The 17,501-nt window shown below is 33.0% G+C and overlaps 1 protein-coding gene across 1 annotated transcript; it reads right to left on the bottom strand.

Moving 5' to 3' along the window:
• Positions 1-5,916: 5,916 nt before the first annotated feature.
• On the bottom strand, positions 5,917-9,287 carry LOC133678755 (heterogeneous nuclear ribonucleoprotein 1-like). Its single transcript, XM_062101247.1, has 6 exons — positions 8,779-9,287; positions 8,586-8,626; positions 7,395-7,558; positions 7,164-7,266; positions 6,907-7,076; positions 5,917-6,800 (listed from the first exon to the last, which is right to left on the bottom strand). The coding sequence occupies exons 1-6, from the start codon at positions 9,009-9,011 to the stop codon at positions 6,261-6,263; spliced, it is 1,251 nt and encodes a 416-aa protein (XP_061957231.1). The 5' UTR covers positions 9,012-9,287; the 3' UTR covers positions 5,917-6,260.
• Positions 9,288-17,501: the final 8,214 nt, after the last annotated feature.

The following is a 17,501-nucleotide window of genomic DNA, read 5'->3' as shown; positions in this document are numbered from 1 at the left end:
AAATTCAATAAGGAGAACCATAATTTTCCCCTTTTCATCTTTGCTCTTCATATGGTTGGCTAACTTTCCTTGCCTCCACTCGTGTGGCCAGCTTTTATATCCATCCGAGTTATCCTTAGAAATTAGAATAACAAGCATAGTAACCTTATACAATTTTTTTTTCCCGGCAACACTCATGACACAAGCCATCATGCTTAATCTTGTTTCCACTCTCAAATTTTTCATCCTTTACTATCGTAAATCAACATATAACATAAACAAATAAAATTTCAGAATGTATTAAACTCTTCAAAATATAAAGAGATGAGATGGTAAACACCTACTTGTTCCTCTTAGTGGTCCCATTCTACTAGCTTGGGGTCCCGCAGTCGATGCCTCTCCTGCTCCACACAAGACCATCATTTAAATTCATTCCCTTTTTCAATTTTTTCTTATCACCTAGCAAGCATCATTATATGATTTCATGCAAGATTTTCATATCTAATTTAGATCATTATTTCACGTTCATATAGTCATTCGTTAACCCAAATCGTGCATACTTTTTCAAGCTAATTTCTTAACCCAAACTTACCTCATCTTAATCACTTTATATGAGACTTTAATTTCCCATTATTTTATGTTCTTGGGCTATCCAAATCAGCCCCTTAACACCCATTAGTTGGTTGTCACAATAGCTTTGCTTTAATTTCTTGGAGACACTTTTGATCCCTAACAACTCTACACTTAAAGTTGTTACTCTAGCCACCTCTAAACATAGACTTTCAAGGCTATCACAACAGCCTTAAAGTCTCCCAAGAATCAAGTCTATCTAATGCTTCATTTCCTTTTAATTTTGGGGCTGTTTCAGTTCAAATGAACCAATTTGACAGTAGTTTCAAACAACCATAAATCACAAACGAATAACATTATAGACAATCAATATGATCAAGTTGTAATTCATTATTCTATACCATATCCAAATATCAACTTCATCCAACATTGCAATTTCTAGAAACTTAGGTTTAACAGAACTTACTTGAAACTTATAGACCTACTGTGCAGGAAGCATAACTTCTGTTCAGAGTGTTTGTTTCCAATGTCCACCGTTAATAATCTAGAACGTATCTGGATGAAAAACATATCCAAATCATAGCCCGATCCAACGGTGGATAGGGGAGAAAATGGTCAACGATGAAAATTGTCCAAAAGTGTATTTTCCCATAAATGTTCCTCCCGCAATATCTCACACACAGAGACTGATATAGAAGATCCCTCCAGTGAGAATTTACAAGACATGGAGAAGAACAACCTATCCAAATATCGTTCTAATTCAATGGAGGAAGGTGGAGTTATAGTTGTCAGAGTTTCTGCCATCAATATATCTTCTCTCCAGCCTCTCTCTAAACTTTCTAAACCATCCAAATATCTCTCTTTTATCACTCATTGGCTCTTTTTAACCACTCTAGGTTAACATTTGTGTAGATTTCATCAAGGAGAGAAGAAAAGATCAAAGAACGCTAACCCTTTTCTTGTTTCAGTTTCAATTTTAGTCCCTTAACTCTTAATTATTTTAAATAAACATAATTTTATTTTATTTTGTCAAATTAAGCATCAATCGAGCACTAGGATTTTCCCTCAACAAAATGAAAACCCTATATATAAAGCAACTAAAACAAAATACCAAGTCAAATTTCAAATAAAATAAATGTGAAAGTATCAAATTATAAACTTTAATGTAGGTCTAGACTCATTAGCACCATGAATTGAAATAGTAATATAATTATTTTACCATTTCTAAACAATAAAGTTGGTCTAGGCAATGAGGGTAATAAGGTATTTTTGTTTTTTGTACAATAAAATGATTAACATACTTTTTAAAGCACAAAACAAATATCGAATTAGCACGTAAGTGTTGTTTCAACTTTTTCCTTTTAATAGCACAGTAAAATGAATACATTGCTATTGTATTCAAATTATCCTTATCTTGCATCTAGGGTTTTTGTCTTTTCATTATGGTTTTTGTGTTGTTATCAAGTTGAATCAGGGACAATTTGATATTTTAACATATATAAAGTATTGTTTAATATTAAAAGGTGGATGACGAGTGTTGTTCACGTTGATGCGTGTGGCTTTGTCCATGCTCTTTGGACGACGCCTGTGGCGTTGTTCAATGGCCAAACTCCTACTTTCACAGAGGCATTTAAAACTTCGAAGTATCCCTTCCATCCTTAAGTAGTGCATGTGATCAATGGACCTTTGGTTTGGCGCTAAAGGCCTTTTCTTCTATTTTCCCCCTTCTTTTCTCTCTAATTGATTTATATGTATCTCCTTGTAAATTTTCAAAGCAGCCCTTTAATTTTTTCTTCTTTCATATTTGGTCCTTGTTTTTCTATTACTATTTTTTCATTTTAAATAATTCAAAAAATTGAAATCTTCTTTCAATTCCATCTTCCATTGATTTTTTTAATCTGTCAAGCTTGATCATTTTTTCTTTTAATTGCTCTTTTTTTTATTTTAATCAATTCCTCCTTCAACATTTTATTTTCATGTTAAATTTAGTCTTTATTCTTTTAATTGTTATTGATATTATTTTAGATCCTTTTTTATTGAAGCTTTCTTTTTCAATTTCATTCATTGATATTTTGTTGATTGGGATTTTGTTAATAGGAAATTTGGCTTCATGGTATTTTTAGGTTTGCCTTCTATGGATTAATTCTGACCTCGAGACCCGAGTCACGAGTTTGAAAAATTAGTTCGGGTTAACTTAGATTTTTTTTAGATCTTTTTTACAATTGAATTTTTTATTACATCTTTTTATGTAGTTATCATGATCTCATATATCAGGTCACGAATTTTACGGGTTATTTCAGGTTGACTCTGACCAATTTTGTTTTGTTTGATTTATCTAATATGATTGCTAATTTTTTTTTATCATATTATTAAATTAACTAAGGTTATTGAATCTAATAAAATCAATTACCTAACTTTCGAATTTCTCTATTTCTTTAAAAATACTTTTGTCATCTACGATTTTTTTACTCTAAAAAAAGTTTGATTTGGTCTGCAATATAACAGCTGCCACGAATCTAGTTAAGCCTAGAAGGAAAATGACTTTATTTTATCTAAAAGAAAAGTAGCGGCAAAACAGGGGTTCTCTCTCTATTTTTTTCCTATTCACTTTTTTTTCCCTTTCATTTTTAACCATGTCAACAAGAATACAACTTCAAGTTCATATTTTATGTTTCACAATTCAATTGGAAAGGGATTATAATCGGATTATGACCTTTATTTTTTTAAAAAAAATATTATCATTAAACAAGATTATCAGAAATTACTTGTCCTGTGACAAAATTATTATGCTGCTAAGAAAGTAACTCGTGGTATCCTATTAATTATTTTATTGAATCCACTTTAAAGAAAAAGACAACATAAAAAATAGAGAAAATATAAAATTCATAACCCATCAAAAATAATAAGAATATCTTTACCTAAAATTTATTTATCCTAATTGTATCTTTCTATTTCTTTAGGCAATGTTTACTTATTGTCTTGGAAAAGAAGGAACGAAGATAGTTGAGATAGAAATATATTTGGTTGAAAAGACAGAGATGAAAAGGTAAAAATAAATCTATCTCAAAGACAATTTCAAAGTGAATTTATGTACTTTCAAAACATGAGATATAAAGAGAACTTGACTCTAAAGACAATATATTTTTTCTTAAATATCCCTATAAAAAATTCTCAATTTCAAAATTGTCCAACAAAAACATATAAGAATAAAAATAGTTATTATCATAGTTTTAAAACTTAATTCGGGTGTCGATCTGGGGCTTAGCTCAGATCATGAGTAGGGTTGACCTGAATCAGTGTAAAAATAAAATGATTATTATTATAATTTTAAAATCTAATTCAGTTGACTATTGACCCGGGTCAACGTAAGGACAAAAGTGGTTATTATCACAGTTTTAAAATCCAATTTGGGGATCGACCCAAGATAAAGTCCGGGTCACATGTCAGGAGGGCTAACCTGGCTTGACCCTAGTTAATGTAAGGATAGAAATTGTTATTATCATAATTTTAAAACCTAATTAGAGAGTTGACTAGGAAGGCCAACACAGATCTATCTGAGTCAATATATGGATAAAAATGCTAATTATTATGGTTTTAAAACTCAACTCGGGAATTAACCCGAGACAACATTCAGATCACGAGTCGGGAGGGTCACTTGACTAACCAAAAAAATATAACTAATCAAAGAAACCTTGTTTTGACCAAAGATGTTTTTCAAAAAAGTCAAAGGGTATTTGACCCTTGTTTTATCCCGGTTTAACTTGAGTTTTTTACTGAGTCAAGTTGAGTCAATCATTTTTCTATTTTTTCTTGAACTCGGACTAGTTTAGGCTCTAGGGCAGCCCGTCAAGTCAGTCTTAGTTTTATAACTAGGGTTATTGTAATATCATTAATTTTGACTCTCAATATAAACTAAAGTAAAAAATATATATATATCTAATTATTTTTTAAAACATATAAGTTTAACAACAATACATATTAAGGGTAAAATTGATTTTTTATATTTTATTATGTCTTGTCTATTATAACAAAAAATTATACATAGACAATCAATTTATCCTATACCTTACTGCTAAGCACAATCATGTATTCGTCTTCTTTTCTGTTTTGTTTTCATTGCCTTCATCTTTTCTGCCCCGAACAATAACCAAACCTACCTTAAAGTGAGACTAATAGGAAATCACTAGTTCCTTCTTAAGCACCATAAAATTTCTTGTAATATGACAAGTGATTTAAAATTAATTAATTAATTAATTAACTAATTGTTAAGGCGATAAAAAAATTCAAATAGTATTTTTTTTCATAATCTATTACTTGTAGAACGAAACTCTAAGAGGCCGTTTGTTTTGTGGCTTAGTTGCGCTTCTTAAAAATTTTGATTTTTTTTTACTTAAAATTAATTTTTATATTTTTAGATTATTTTGATGTGTTGATGTCAATTTTTTTTAAATCAAATATTATTTTGATATATTTCTTAGTAAAAAATACTTTTTTAAAAAATCACTATTATAATACTAAATACTCGGCTATGAAGTGCAAGAAAAAGAAAAGAATACTGTAAAATCAAATTAGCCTAAAAAAAAGTTAATTTCACTTACAATTGATGCAAAGTGAATAGAGAGGCCTCATGGTATAAATTATATGAGTATTTGACTGTAAAAGATTCCAGAAATATCAAACAAACTTCATATAGATAAATAAATAAATAAATAGATTATCAAAACAATGAATGGTTGTATTGGTGCACAAAGTTGTTACTAATATTTGATAAACAAAGTATTGTATTGTTTTTAGAATGTGGGTGTCCTGGCCAGCTTGTCCGTATCTTGACTAATCTCACAGGCTTTGAAGTTAACGACCATGTAAACCTCCAATAGCTTTGAGGTTTGTGGAACTCAAACTAGTGACTTCTGGGGAGCAAACACAATCCCTGACCAATTGAGATAACCCTTTATGTTTAATTTTATAAAAAGTGGTTTTTTAAAAATTATTTTTAAAACTTTCTTGTATTTGTTTATCATTATAAAAGTTGGTCAATGAAAAATGATTTTAGTCAAAAAGAAATTTGGTTTTATAAATTAATTTCATCTACTTTCAATCAGATTTGATCTTGATTTTTTTATTGCTATTTATTTTATATAAAATAATTTATAAAATCAAATTATTTTTAAAAAATTTATACTCTAATTTTTTATCTGTCAAATTTAATCCTTATTATTTTAACAAACTTGAAAAAAAATTTATTTTAATAAGTTATTTTTCTACTTATTTTTCATGATATAGTTAAACATTATAATATATTTACGAACTTATTTTTCATCACACGACCAAATATTGAAAATAACTTAAACAAATGGTTCCTAAACATAAGTTGAAAACAAACTTCTATCTAACGGTAAAATTGTCACATACTACAAGAGTTTCAACTAAGTTAATACATGTGTGTTAACTCCTTCAAGGACCTGATTACCTACAACCAATTACTGCAAAATCCAACCTGACCAATACCATAAATTAGAATTTGTGTTTTCACAATTACAAGAAACATTCTATAACCATTTCAGCCTCCTTGTATAAATAGCAAAAAGGAGATTGCAACAACAGAATATCCATCAGTTTTCTGAGAACAGCCTACTCTTACTGAGAATGTAGATGACATCTCTCATATCAAATTGCCATGAAACATACCATTGTCTTGTTGGAAAATCTTTCTATTTCCGGTAGGGATGAAACCTTCCAGTAACAGCAGCACCACCATTTGCACTGCCTCCATACCCCTTAGTACTGCCATAGACACCACTAACGGCATCACCATTACCATATCTTTTACCACTGCCAAAACTATCACCATCACCAGTTCTCCCATATCCTTTACCACCACCATACTCAGCTGCATTGTTGTAAGCACTTGGAGCACCATAACCACTTCCTCCATATACACCACCTCCATACATCATTGGCCCACCAAATCCAAATCCATAACCATATGCTCCATAACCACCATAAAAACCAGCAGTGCTTCCAGAAGGATAGCCTCCCCCATAACTGCCATAACCACTATAACCATCATAGCCACTGTACCCACCATATTCTCTGCCCATTTTTCGACCATAACGACCTGCTGAACTATTGCCAGCACCAAAACCGCCAGCACCAAAACCGCCAGCACCATTTCTGAATCCAGCATAAGACTTTGTTGCATTGCCATGATCACCACCAGTTCTCTTTGGTTCAGCCTTCTTTATTTCCACCTAAAATTTATATTCAAGGGCTCAAGTTATTAACATCTCACAATGCCATATCATAATCATCCAGTAGATGACAGGGATGTCATTTTTCAGCAGAACTATAACCTACCTGTTTACCACCAAGCTCATGTGTTCTGCCCTCTGAAAAGATTCGTTCAACAGCATCTTCACTGTCAAATGTGACAAACCCAAATCCCCTAGACCTTCCAGTCTTATGATCTAGCATAATCTGGTGGTCAACAATGCTACCATAAACAGAGAAGTATTCCTTTAATTCATCTGTAATATGACAATAGAGCCCAGAGAGCATATCAATTTAGCTCATTTAGAAAAGAGAAATTCAATATGAAAATTGAGCTACGTTACCTTCAGTCAAAGATGGTGGTATTCCACCAACAAAAATTTTTTTTGTTCTTGTTACTCCTTTAACCTCCATATCTTCCCTTGGAACTGTCCTCTTCACCTCCACCTGGCATAAGAATGCAACAAAGTAAGCTCCCAAGTGACAAAGATTTCCACTTTTATAGGAGCGATGGATAAAAATTATCAGAAACTTGGAAATCTTATGTTGTCAGGAAATGAGTGAGTGAATGTTACCGCTCTTCCATCTATAACATGGTCTTCCTCCAAAATCCTATCAGCTACTACAGGGTCAGCAAATGTTACAAAGCCAAACCCTCGTGGCCTTCCAGAATGTCTATCCGTCATTATTACAGAGTCCATGACTTCTCCATACTTACTAAAGTAATTAGTGAATGTTTCTGAAACCAAAGGGATGTGATAGACATTAGCATGAAAGAGATCCAAAGCTACCTAAGGAGAATTTTATGACAACAGACAACAAATCAGGCTTAATAGAACAATAAAATGGACTGGGAAAAAAAAAATCGGACAGTGCTGAAGGACAATTTACTGGCCAAGGATAACAAATCAGAAAAATTGCAAACAACAAAATGGTGAAACAAAGAAGACAACATGGCTGGTTGATTTTAAGCTCATTGGTCTCAGTTTCGCTCATGAAAATTCACAAAACCAGAAACTGGATCAGTTCTCATCTATCTTTGTCATCTATTCAATTTTACTTAAGTACTGATAAGTTTAGAAAAATGAGCAACACGAGTCCTTTGGTAGTATGCATGCAAGCTGACAACTACCCTTGTAGCTGTCCATGATGCTGTAGAACTAAGCAGCAATCCTCACTGGGTGAATGGCACATATTCTCAAATTTCATGACCAAGTGTCAGAAAACTAGCTTGCAGCAATTAAGAAGGCAGGTAACCGATTTCCCTACATTGCGTTCATGAGAGATCAGTAATACTAAGAGTAAGAAAGAGCTCAGCATGATCCCAACTGCTAATGGATTTTGATCAAGGTATGACCTGCCAATACCTCAAATAACAGAACCCATTGCCAAAACCATTCCATAGACTTAAATATATTGCAACTACACAAGTAAATTAAAAAACTACAATGCAATCCACAAAGTTCTCTCATCATAAACAATCAAGAACAGTCACAAATTGAATATCTAGACTCTTTCCAGAGTGAAATATCGCAGTATGGATTGACAAGTCAGCACTATAAATCATGATTAAACCTCAATGTCGTCACGATTATCCCACTAATAAACTAAGAGAAATGCAACAAAATAACACAAATTAGCTATTCAAATTGCAATGGATTGTATGAATTCAAATGCCCAATTCAATCCTACAAGACATAAATAATTCTAATACAATAAATTATTAAGATAATAATAAAAAAAAGTATAAAAATTTGAAATGTTACCTTCAGTAGTTTCCCAGGAGACACCACCAACAAAGAGTTTTCTACCAACAAAAAAAGAAACCCACAAATTATTTCCCCAATCACAATTATTGCGGCGAAAAATGCTGATTGGCTTTTGATTTAAGTTAACCCTCTAAAACAAGAAGAAAAGCCAAAAATCCCCACAGCATACACAGAAAGAGTACAAACTAACCCTGCAGATGAAGAGTCACGATTGTGGTGATGATAGTGATGATTCATTGACTGATTTCTCTCAATCCCTCCACTACCTATTTCTCCCTCCTGTTGTTGCTGTTCTTCTTCTTCTTCATAATAACCTTCTTCTTGCCGCTGCTGTTGTCGATTGTCTTCGTCACGGCCATTAAAGGAAATTACGTTATCTCCATATTGCCTTTCTTGAAGTGGATAATCATAATCCATTGACATAGTTTTGACCTATCAAACAAAAACCTGCAAAAAAAACCGAACCTCGTTTTTTTAATTCTGCCTAACCCTAACTACAAATACCCTAAAATTATAGTCGCCTAGATTGATTAATTGACTGAACAGCTCTACTAGATAGGGTTTTGACGTTGCAGGAAGAGGATTAAGGATTCGATTTTGAAGTTGCAGAGAAACCCTAGTATTGCCAAGAAACGGTGCCGTGCGAAACAGAGAGAGAGAGAGATTCAAATTGAAATATTCGACTTCTGGAGGTTAGATTAGATGTATGCATTTATTTATTTAATTGCTTTTGAGACAGAACGACGTCGGTCTGGCTCGCGGCAGTTAAAAAGCACATGCATGCCCACCGTGTCATGTTTGACGGTCAAAAAGAAAGTGGAAGCCAAATTTCATGTCCAGCCACAAAACGAAGCATGAAATAGATGTCCTTTTATGGATTCATAAAAGAATGTTTCACAATCCCATATTTGTGAAGAAAGTTGTTCATCATTTCTTATCAGGGGATTGTAAGTTTATTTTTCACTACAACTTCTTCTGTTTTGAAAAAAAAATCATATACTATGATAATTCTTTATCATTTCAAGGTTATTAAATTATCATGAATGCGTTCATTTTAATTAATTAAATTTAATTTACATGTACAAAAACTAATTTAATGTTAAAACAATAATAATTACCATGAATCATAGAAAGAGTAACAGATGAACCATTACTTATGTATAGCTCACTTAACTTTTTTAATAATTTGATTATTTCAAGATCATATCAACGAGTAAGTCTTATTTTCTTTTCTTTTTTCCCTTTAGGTTATAGGTGTTTAACCTATTTAGGATTTGTTTGTAGCATGATTTTTTTATGCTGCTTTACTTGGTTAAGAAAAAGCTTGTTTCAACCAAAAAAAATAAAATATTGATCCCTCAGTCAACTGGATAGTATTGTCCCGACCATAATTTTAAAAGTCTTTGATTAATTAAAACATAATAGTCTTGCATAAGTCTAACTGAAAATTCTCTTTATAATTTATAGCTTTTTTAAAATATATTTTTTCAAACCACAACAACAAAAGGCTACCATAATATCAAACACACACTTAATAACACTTAATAAGCCAAAAGCTTTACATCATGATGCATCTCACAAACACATTTTCAATTGCACATATATTACATGATATACTAAAAAGTTTGGACTTGCTAATGGTATTTCTTTAATCATAATTGGACTTCCCAGGGTGCTTCTCTATTTATATGAATAGTGAAGCTTCACTATTTAAATGAGATAGGGGTGTTTGAGTGTTGGTCGTGGTTGTTCTTATCCCACTTTTGGGTTATTTTAGGGCTGGTTACTTCCCTCACAATTCCCACCTAGGATAAGTCGGTTTCCCCCCCTCCAATTTTCACCTAAAACAGGCCGATTGGTTTCCTTTAATTCTTACCTAGCATAGGTCAGCCTAATACTATTTTTTTACTAGGTTTTACAACACCTTTTAGAGAGAATATAGATATTGACAACATATATAGAGGGGTGACGTTATACATTGGGGGAGTGGAATTAAGGGTAGACCTTCTGCCTCTAGAATTGCATGATTTTGATTTGATTTTGGGCATGGATTGGTTGAGTAGGCATAGAGCATAGGTGAATTGTTGCGATGTCGCGGTCACACAAATTAATTATCCTAGTTTCAAACACAACACACAAGATAGTACAAAGCAAGCAAATGGTGGATCCCACGAGGAAGGTTCAAGTCAGATTTTTATGCTAGATGATATGCAATTTGGGGGGTTTGGAAGTTATCTAGGCTAAAGCAAAAGAAAATAGAAAACTATCAAGCAAAATTAAATAAAATCAAAAAATTATCAAGAGAACAAACCTTGGTTGCAAGTAAACATCCACCTACAGAAATCAGAACTGATCATGGAAACGAGACATCAATTTATATTCTGAATATTTATCTCTTCTTAATATTGGTTAGTTAACGGATCCGCCGTATAACTAACCCTAACCATCAAACAACCACAGTGTCCGCACTAGTAATTTAATTCAATGGCAGCCTTAAAAACTAGATAAATTGATTAATCAAGAAAACATAATTGTCCGAGTCTATGTTTGATTTAATTGAATGTTCTCCCTGAGATTAATAACGTAGATCCGCCACAATTATTAAATTCAGTTGCTTCACAAGTTCATATACCACAACTCCGGTTTCATATCAAACTTAGCAATAAATTGTTTACAATAATAACTTAGAGTCCACTCTAGCAATTAAAATAAACAATCATAGGAAAAATTAGTATAGGAGAACAAACATATTCATCATATAAACTAAAAAGAAAAGGTAAAATAAATCTCACAGTTCTTGAAATCTGAAGGTTTCCGTCTCCTTGCAACCAAGAAAAAGAGTTTAGCCTTGTATGTTTGTTGAACAACTAATAAACATTAACTGACGGTCAAATTTGCCAATTACCTCCAATTTATTTTCTTTTGCATCTTTCATCCAGAAGTGCCTTTAAAACATAAAACAAAAAATATCAAGGTATTTTATATATAAAACATAGGCAAAACACTAGTTAAATATGGGTGAAACTATCGAATAATATGGTTTAGGTTGACTTTTTGGCTCAAGTGGTTAAAATTTCTAATGCCTTTATCATCTTCATGTATATATGTAATGCGAATGTAATCTCAACAAGATATGAAGAAAGTTCTAGAGATACATATCATTGAAAGAATGCACAATCAAAGAATAAAATGTTGAAGGCTCAAAAGCTTGCATTGGTATAACACTATAAAGTCAATATGGCATATTCTCAAAGTTAATCCCTAAACCAATTAAACCTTAAAACTTGCATGCACACTCCTTCATTTGATTTGTATCTTCATCTATCTCAATTAATTCTCATATGTAATACTCATATTCTTATACATCAATAGGAGTTCAAAAGATCAAACATAGAAATTTGTTTTTTTAGAACAACAAAGAAAATCAAAATAAGAAAACCAACATTCTCCCAATACCCCCACACTTAAAACACAACATTTTTATTAATGTTGAAATAAAAAAAAAAGAAATATAAGAGAATGACAAAAATAAAGTAAAATGCGAAAAATAAAAGATAAGGAAAAAGAAAGCAAATTTGAATTTTTTTTCTTTTTACTAGGTTGCCTCCCAGTAAGCTCTTTTGTTTTATGTCATTGGCTCAACATGTGGCATGCTCATTCTTCATAGATTGGTTCAGCTAACCCCACAGAAGTGGTGAGTTCTGTCGTCCTACCTTCATAGAAAGGTTTCAAGCGATGCCCGTTGACCTTGAGTACTTTGTTGGTTTCTAAACTTGCAATTTCAACTACACCATAAGGAAAAATATTAGAAACAATAAAAGATCCAATCCAATGAGAGCGCAACTTTCCAGAAAAATGTTTCAAATGCGAATTATAAAGAAGGACTTTGTCTCCAACATTAAACTCTTTTCTTGTAATCATTCGGTCATGGAGACTCTTAGTCTTTTCTTTGTAAATCCTTGTATTTTCATAAACATCCTTTTGTATTTCTTCCAATGTAATTCTAATTTTTTTAGGCACCAAAGGATAGGCACCACCCATTCACTGTCCATGATGAGGTGAATGACTCCTGCATCATGGGGGACAGTTTGCAAAGCTTGCAAAGCCAATGCTGATTCATGCACGTTTTTAGGAACACATATATGCCTCTCCATCTCTTTTATCTTGGTAAAATCATAGCCATAGCTTAAAGCTACGCTTAATCCATCCTCACTATCAAAATCACAAACTTGTTGCACACACTTATCAACTTGGTCATAACATGTGATAGAATAAACATTGCTATAAGGATATGTCATTGCATCATGAAAATTAAATTTAATTTTTTCATCTCCTACCTTCATAGACAAAGTATCCTTACCACAATTAATTTTTGTATTGACAGTTTTCAAGAATGGTCTCCCAAACAATATAGAAGTGTTGTTTGATGAATCACAAGAATCATGTTCCATATCAAGAATATAAAAGTCGCATAGAATGATCAAACTATCAATCTTGACTAGGACATCTTCTATCACACCAAGTGGGTTTGTGATATGAACTACAGAGTTAAGTTCATTCAATTAAGTTTAAACATTAATTATACAAATTAAGTTATACAAACATTTTCATGTTTACAAAATACAAGGGTATACTCCCTAAAACCTAGATTAGAAGAAGGGAACATAAGCTAGGATCTACTCCTGTCGTGCATGTGATGATTCTGAAACAAAATACATATTATTGAAACGTGAATATCACAATAAATATAACAACACGAATATCTAACATTTTTAAAAGGGTAACATACATTCATATTTTGTTCACTTCTCCCTTCTGGTTTTCATTCGAATCTCTTCCTTGTTTAACTATTAATAACTGTTCCCTCTTCCACTATCAACCTCCATTCCAGGCTTTATAAGACCAAACATGATTATTTTTGTTTAACACATTACCGATACCAATTTCACTGGTATCATCATCATCACCCCGTAGGAGTTGATGCAAAGTGATCCCCTTACCAGGATCCTAACATACACTAAATGTATGCTAGCCACTACATAGTGATCCCCTTACCCGAGATCCTAACATACACTAAATGTATGCTAGTCAATACATGCTTGATGCCCTTATCCGGGATTCTAACACACACTAAATGTATGCTAGTCCAAATATGGCGATCCCCTTACCCGAGATCCTAACATACACTAAATGTATGCTAGTTCACACCTTAAATCACACTTCTCATATTTCCTTTGTCAACGATAATTTCATTTCACATAACAACATTTCACCTTGAATACACATACATTTAGTAATTCACATTTCACATCGGTAATATATTAAATCATGGAATTTAACTAGAAGGTATAGGTGCGATTCACCTACCTGCAATAGAAGCTCTACTCGTGCTCCCCTGCTGCTGTTGTTGCACCACGCCTGTGGTCCTTCCTGTAAATCACAAGTTTATCTCATAAATTTTCCTCACTCAAGGATATGTTTTATAGTAACCATATCAATAGCCAACAAGTCTTTCTTTCAGTCATTTCTTAATATTTTATGTTTTTCTCATTTCACCTATTAATAGTGTTGTTCTTTGTCCAACCATAGTTATCATTTCTTTCTTTATATTTGAATTGTTTCTGTTTAAATCCCAAACTGTCACTGTCTAGACATTGAACTGTTATTGTCTGACCTCTCCTCAGATTTTTAACTATATCTAGAGTTATAGAACTCTGTTTTAAGCAAGATCAATCTCTTTGGAAAGCTAAGACATGAGGCTACAAGTTCTCTGAAGGAAGGAGAACATAATTTTGCCTCTAAAATAGTCAAAATTGAAAATCAACAAACATTTGGACTGTTACTATCCAACTGTTATTCTCGTGTTTTTGAACCATTACTATTTGACCTCTCCTTAGATTTTTAACTATATCTAGAGTTATATAGCTCCGTTTCAAGCGAGATTAGTCTCTTTGGAAAGCTAAGACATGAGGCTACAAGTTCTCTGAAGGAAGGAGAACCCAATTCTGCATATAAGACAGTCAAAATTGTTCATCAACAAACATTTTGACTGTTATTGTCCAATTGCTACTGTCTTGTTTTTGAACCGTTACTGTCTGACATCTTCTCAAAATTTTAACTATATTTAGAGTTATAGAACTTCATTTCAAGCAAGATTGGTCTCTTTGGAAAGCTAAGACATGAGACTACAAGTTCTTTAAAGGAAGGAGAACCCAGTTTTACCTCTAAGACAATCAAAATTGTTCATCAACAAACATTTGGATTGTTACTGTCCAATTGTTATTGTCTTGTTTTTGAACCGTTACTGTCTGATCTCTTCTTAGATTTTTAACTATATCTAGAGTTATAGAACTCTTCTGTTTCAAGCGAGATTGGTCTCTTTAGAAAGCTAAGACATGAGGCTACAAGTTCTCTAAAGGAAGGAGAACTTAATTCTGCTTTTAAGACAGTCAAAATTGCTCGTCAACAAACATTTGGACTGTTACTGTCCAACCATTACTGTCTAGTCATTAAACTGTTACTAACTAGACATTGAACTGTTATTGTTCGACCTCTCCTCAGATTTTTAACTATATCAAGAGCTATAAAACTCTATTTCAAGCGAGATTGGTCTCTTTGGAAAGCTAAGATATAGTCTACAAGTTCTCTGAAGGAAGGAGAACCTAGTTCTGCCTTCAAGATAGTAAAAATTGCTCATCAACGAATCAGACCTACTACCCTACAGGGTTTGTCATGACCCAGTCTCGGTTGGTGATCCATAGCTGGAGTTCTATAACTCCAAATTGAGCAAGACCAATTTTCTTGGTTATTCAACATCCAAAACTACAATTTCTATGAAGGAACCTGATCCTAATTCCTTCATCCTCTTACCCAAAATTCGTCTGAAACTCAAGAGATGAAACTGTCCAGATTCGTCAACCTTTCCATTTACACCCAACACATGAAGTTATTAATTTAGCAACTTATACTTTTTCCTCAATTCAAGTCTAAGAACTCTAATCTATAATTCAACATCCAAGCATCAATTCATAATCGACTTTGAAATGACTCATAAGGCCATGTTCAGAACACCTTACCCGGTACGAATCAAGGTTTCGATCTTCAACTCTCTCTTTTTCTTTCTAATGATAACCGACCCTCTCCTCTTCTCTTCTTGTTCAAATTTTCTAGTTAATCCATTGCCAACCAGTGTTTATTCTACCTATAAACCTTAATCTTGGATGGGTTCTTGAAATTTTGGTGTTTCTCTCTTTATTTGTAAAAATGGATACAAAAACTTCCTCTTTTCTATCTTTACGATGGCTGCAGATTTTACTCTTGGTGAGAAGAGGAGTTTATGCTCTATAATTATTTTTATTTGCATTTAGGCCCCATTTTCTTTAAATGTATTCGTTTTACCCCCCACTTCTTTTTAGTTTAGTTTATTTTCTTTAATTTAATCCAGCCTTGATTTTCCCGGGATTTACATGAAATCTTGAATAGAGGTTGATAATGGAAGAGGAAACGGTTTTTAGTTGTTGAAGGGGAAAGAGTTTCCAATGAAAACCTGAAGGGAGAAGTGAATAAAATATGAATGCATGTTTACCTTTTTAAATTGTTTGATATTTGTGTTGCTATATTATTGTGATATTCATGTTTCAATAATATGTATTTTGTTTCAGGACTATTGCATGCACGACAAGAGTAGATCCTAGCTTATGTTCATGTTTTGTAATCTAGGTTATAGGGAGCTTACCCTTGTATTTTGTAATATTACAACTTTTATACAACATAATTTGTATAATTGATGTTTAAACTTGAATAGATGAATTTAGTTTTGTAGTTTGTATAACCATGTTCCATGTATGCATGTTTATATCTTTTATCCATCCATAATGATAATTGTTGTTCAATGTATATCATAAATATTGTGGTTAACATGAATGATGATGTTTTGTGGGATTGAGACCCAAGATGATTGGGTTGAATTGAGTTAGGGGACACTCTACTGAGATTTTACTGAAAATTTTGATAAATTTTAATATGAACACCTTATACATGTATATATATATAAAATTTTAATTACTCTATTTATCAATTAACATGAGATTGTTGCTTTATCCCGGATATGGAGATGTTACATTTTGGTATCAGAGCCGACCTCACTGGTTGTCCGGTTGCGCCGACGGGGTCATCGGGCTCCTTAAGAGGGGTGGATTGTAATATCCCACATCGACGAGTGATGATTTAGTAGTTGGCTTTATTAGTAGTGTTGGTTGCTGACTTGTCAAACGTGTTTTGGGGCCATATGTGGTCACCAAGAACAAATCCGTGAGGGCGGTAAGGCCCAAAATGGACAATATTTGGCAGGTTATGTCGGGCTGTGACATTTGGTATCAAAGATCAGGTTGCTATTCTAGGGATAGGAATATTGATATGGTTTTGAAACATGTGTCAGGATGGTTAAAACAGGGCAAGGAGTCAGGACTGATCCATCCCTAGTTCAGGGAAGTGATCAAAGTCTTCATTATGAAAGTGATCCAGACTGGGATCCCTTGGTAGACACGTCCTCTCATGTACCTATAACATCAGTACACTCTGAAGGGGACGAGTCAGCGAGACTTCTAGATGAGTCGGTGTCCCGTCAAGCGGAGGTATCAATGCTTGAGGTATCAGACAGACATGAGGGAGATCATGTATCCTCATGACACGACCAAAAGATTGATGTCTTTTCCCAAGTGCAGGAGTGTCGAAGTAATAAATAACCCGGCAAGACCGGGGTCGAACCACAGGGAGGTTACTTGTATAAATTATAAGCAACAATAATACTACAACAATAGTAACAACAACAACAACAACAACAATAATAATGGTAGTAGTAGTAGTAATACTAATAATAGTAGTAGTAATAATAATAATAATAATACCAATAAT

This window comes from Populus nigra, chromosome 1 (genome assembly GCF_951802175.1).
Source record: "Populus nigra chromosome 1, ddPopNigr1.1, whole genome shotgun sequence".
Lineage (NCBI taxonomy): Eukaryota > Viridiplantae > Streptophyta > Magnoliopsida > Malpighiales > Salicaceae > Populus > Populus nigra.
Note: the sequence above shows the minus strand (reverse complement) of the source record. Positions and strands in the feature narration are given on the sequence as shown.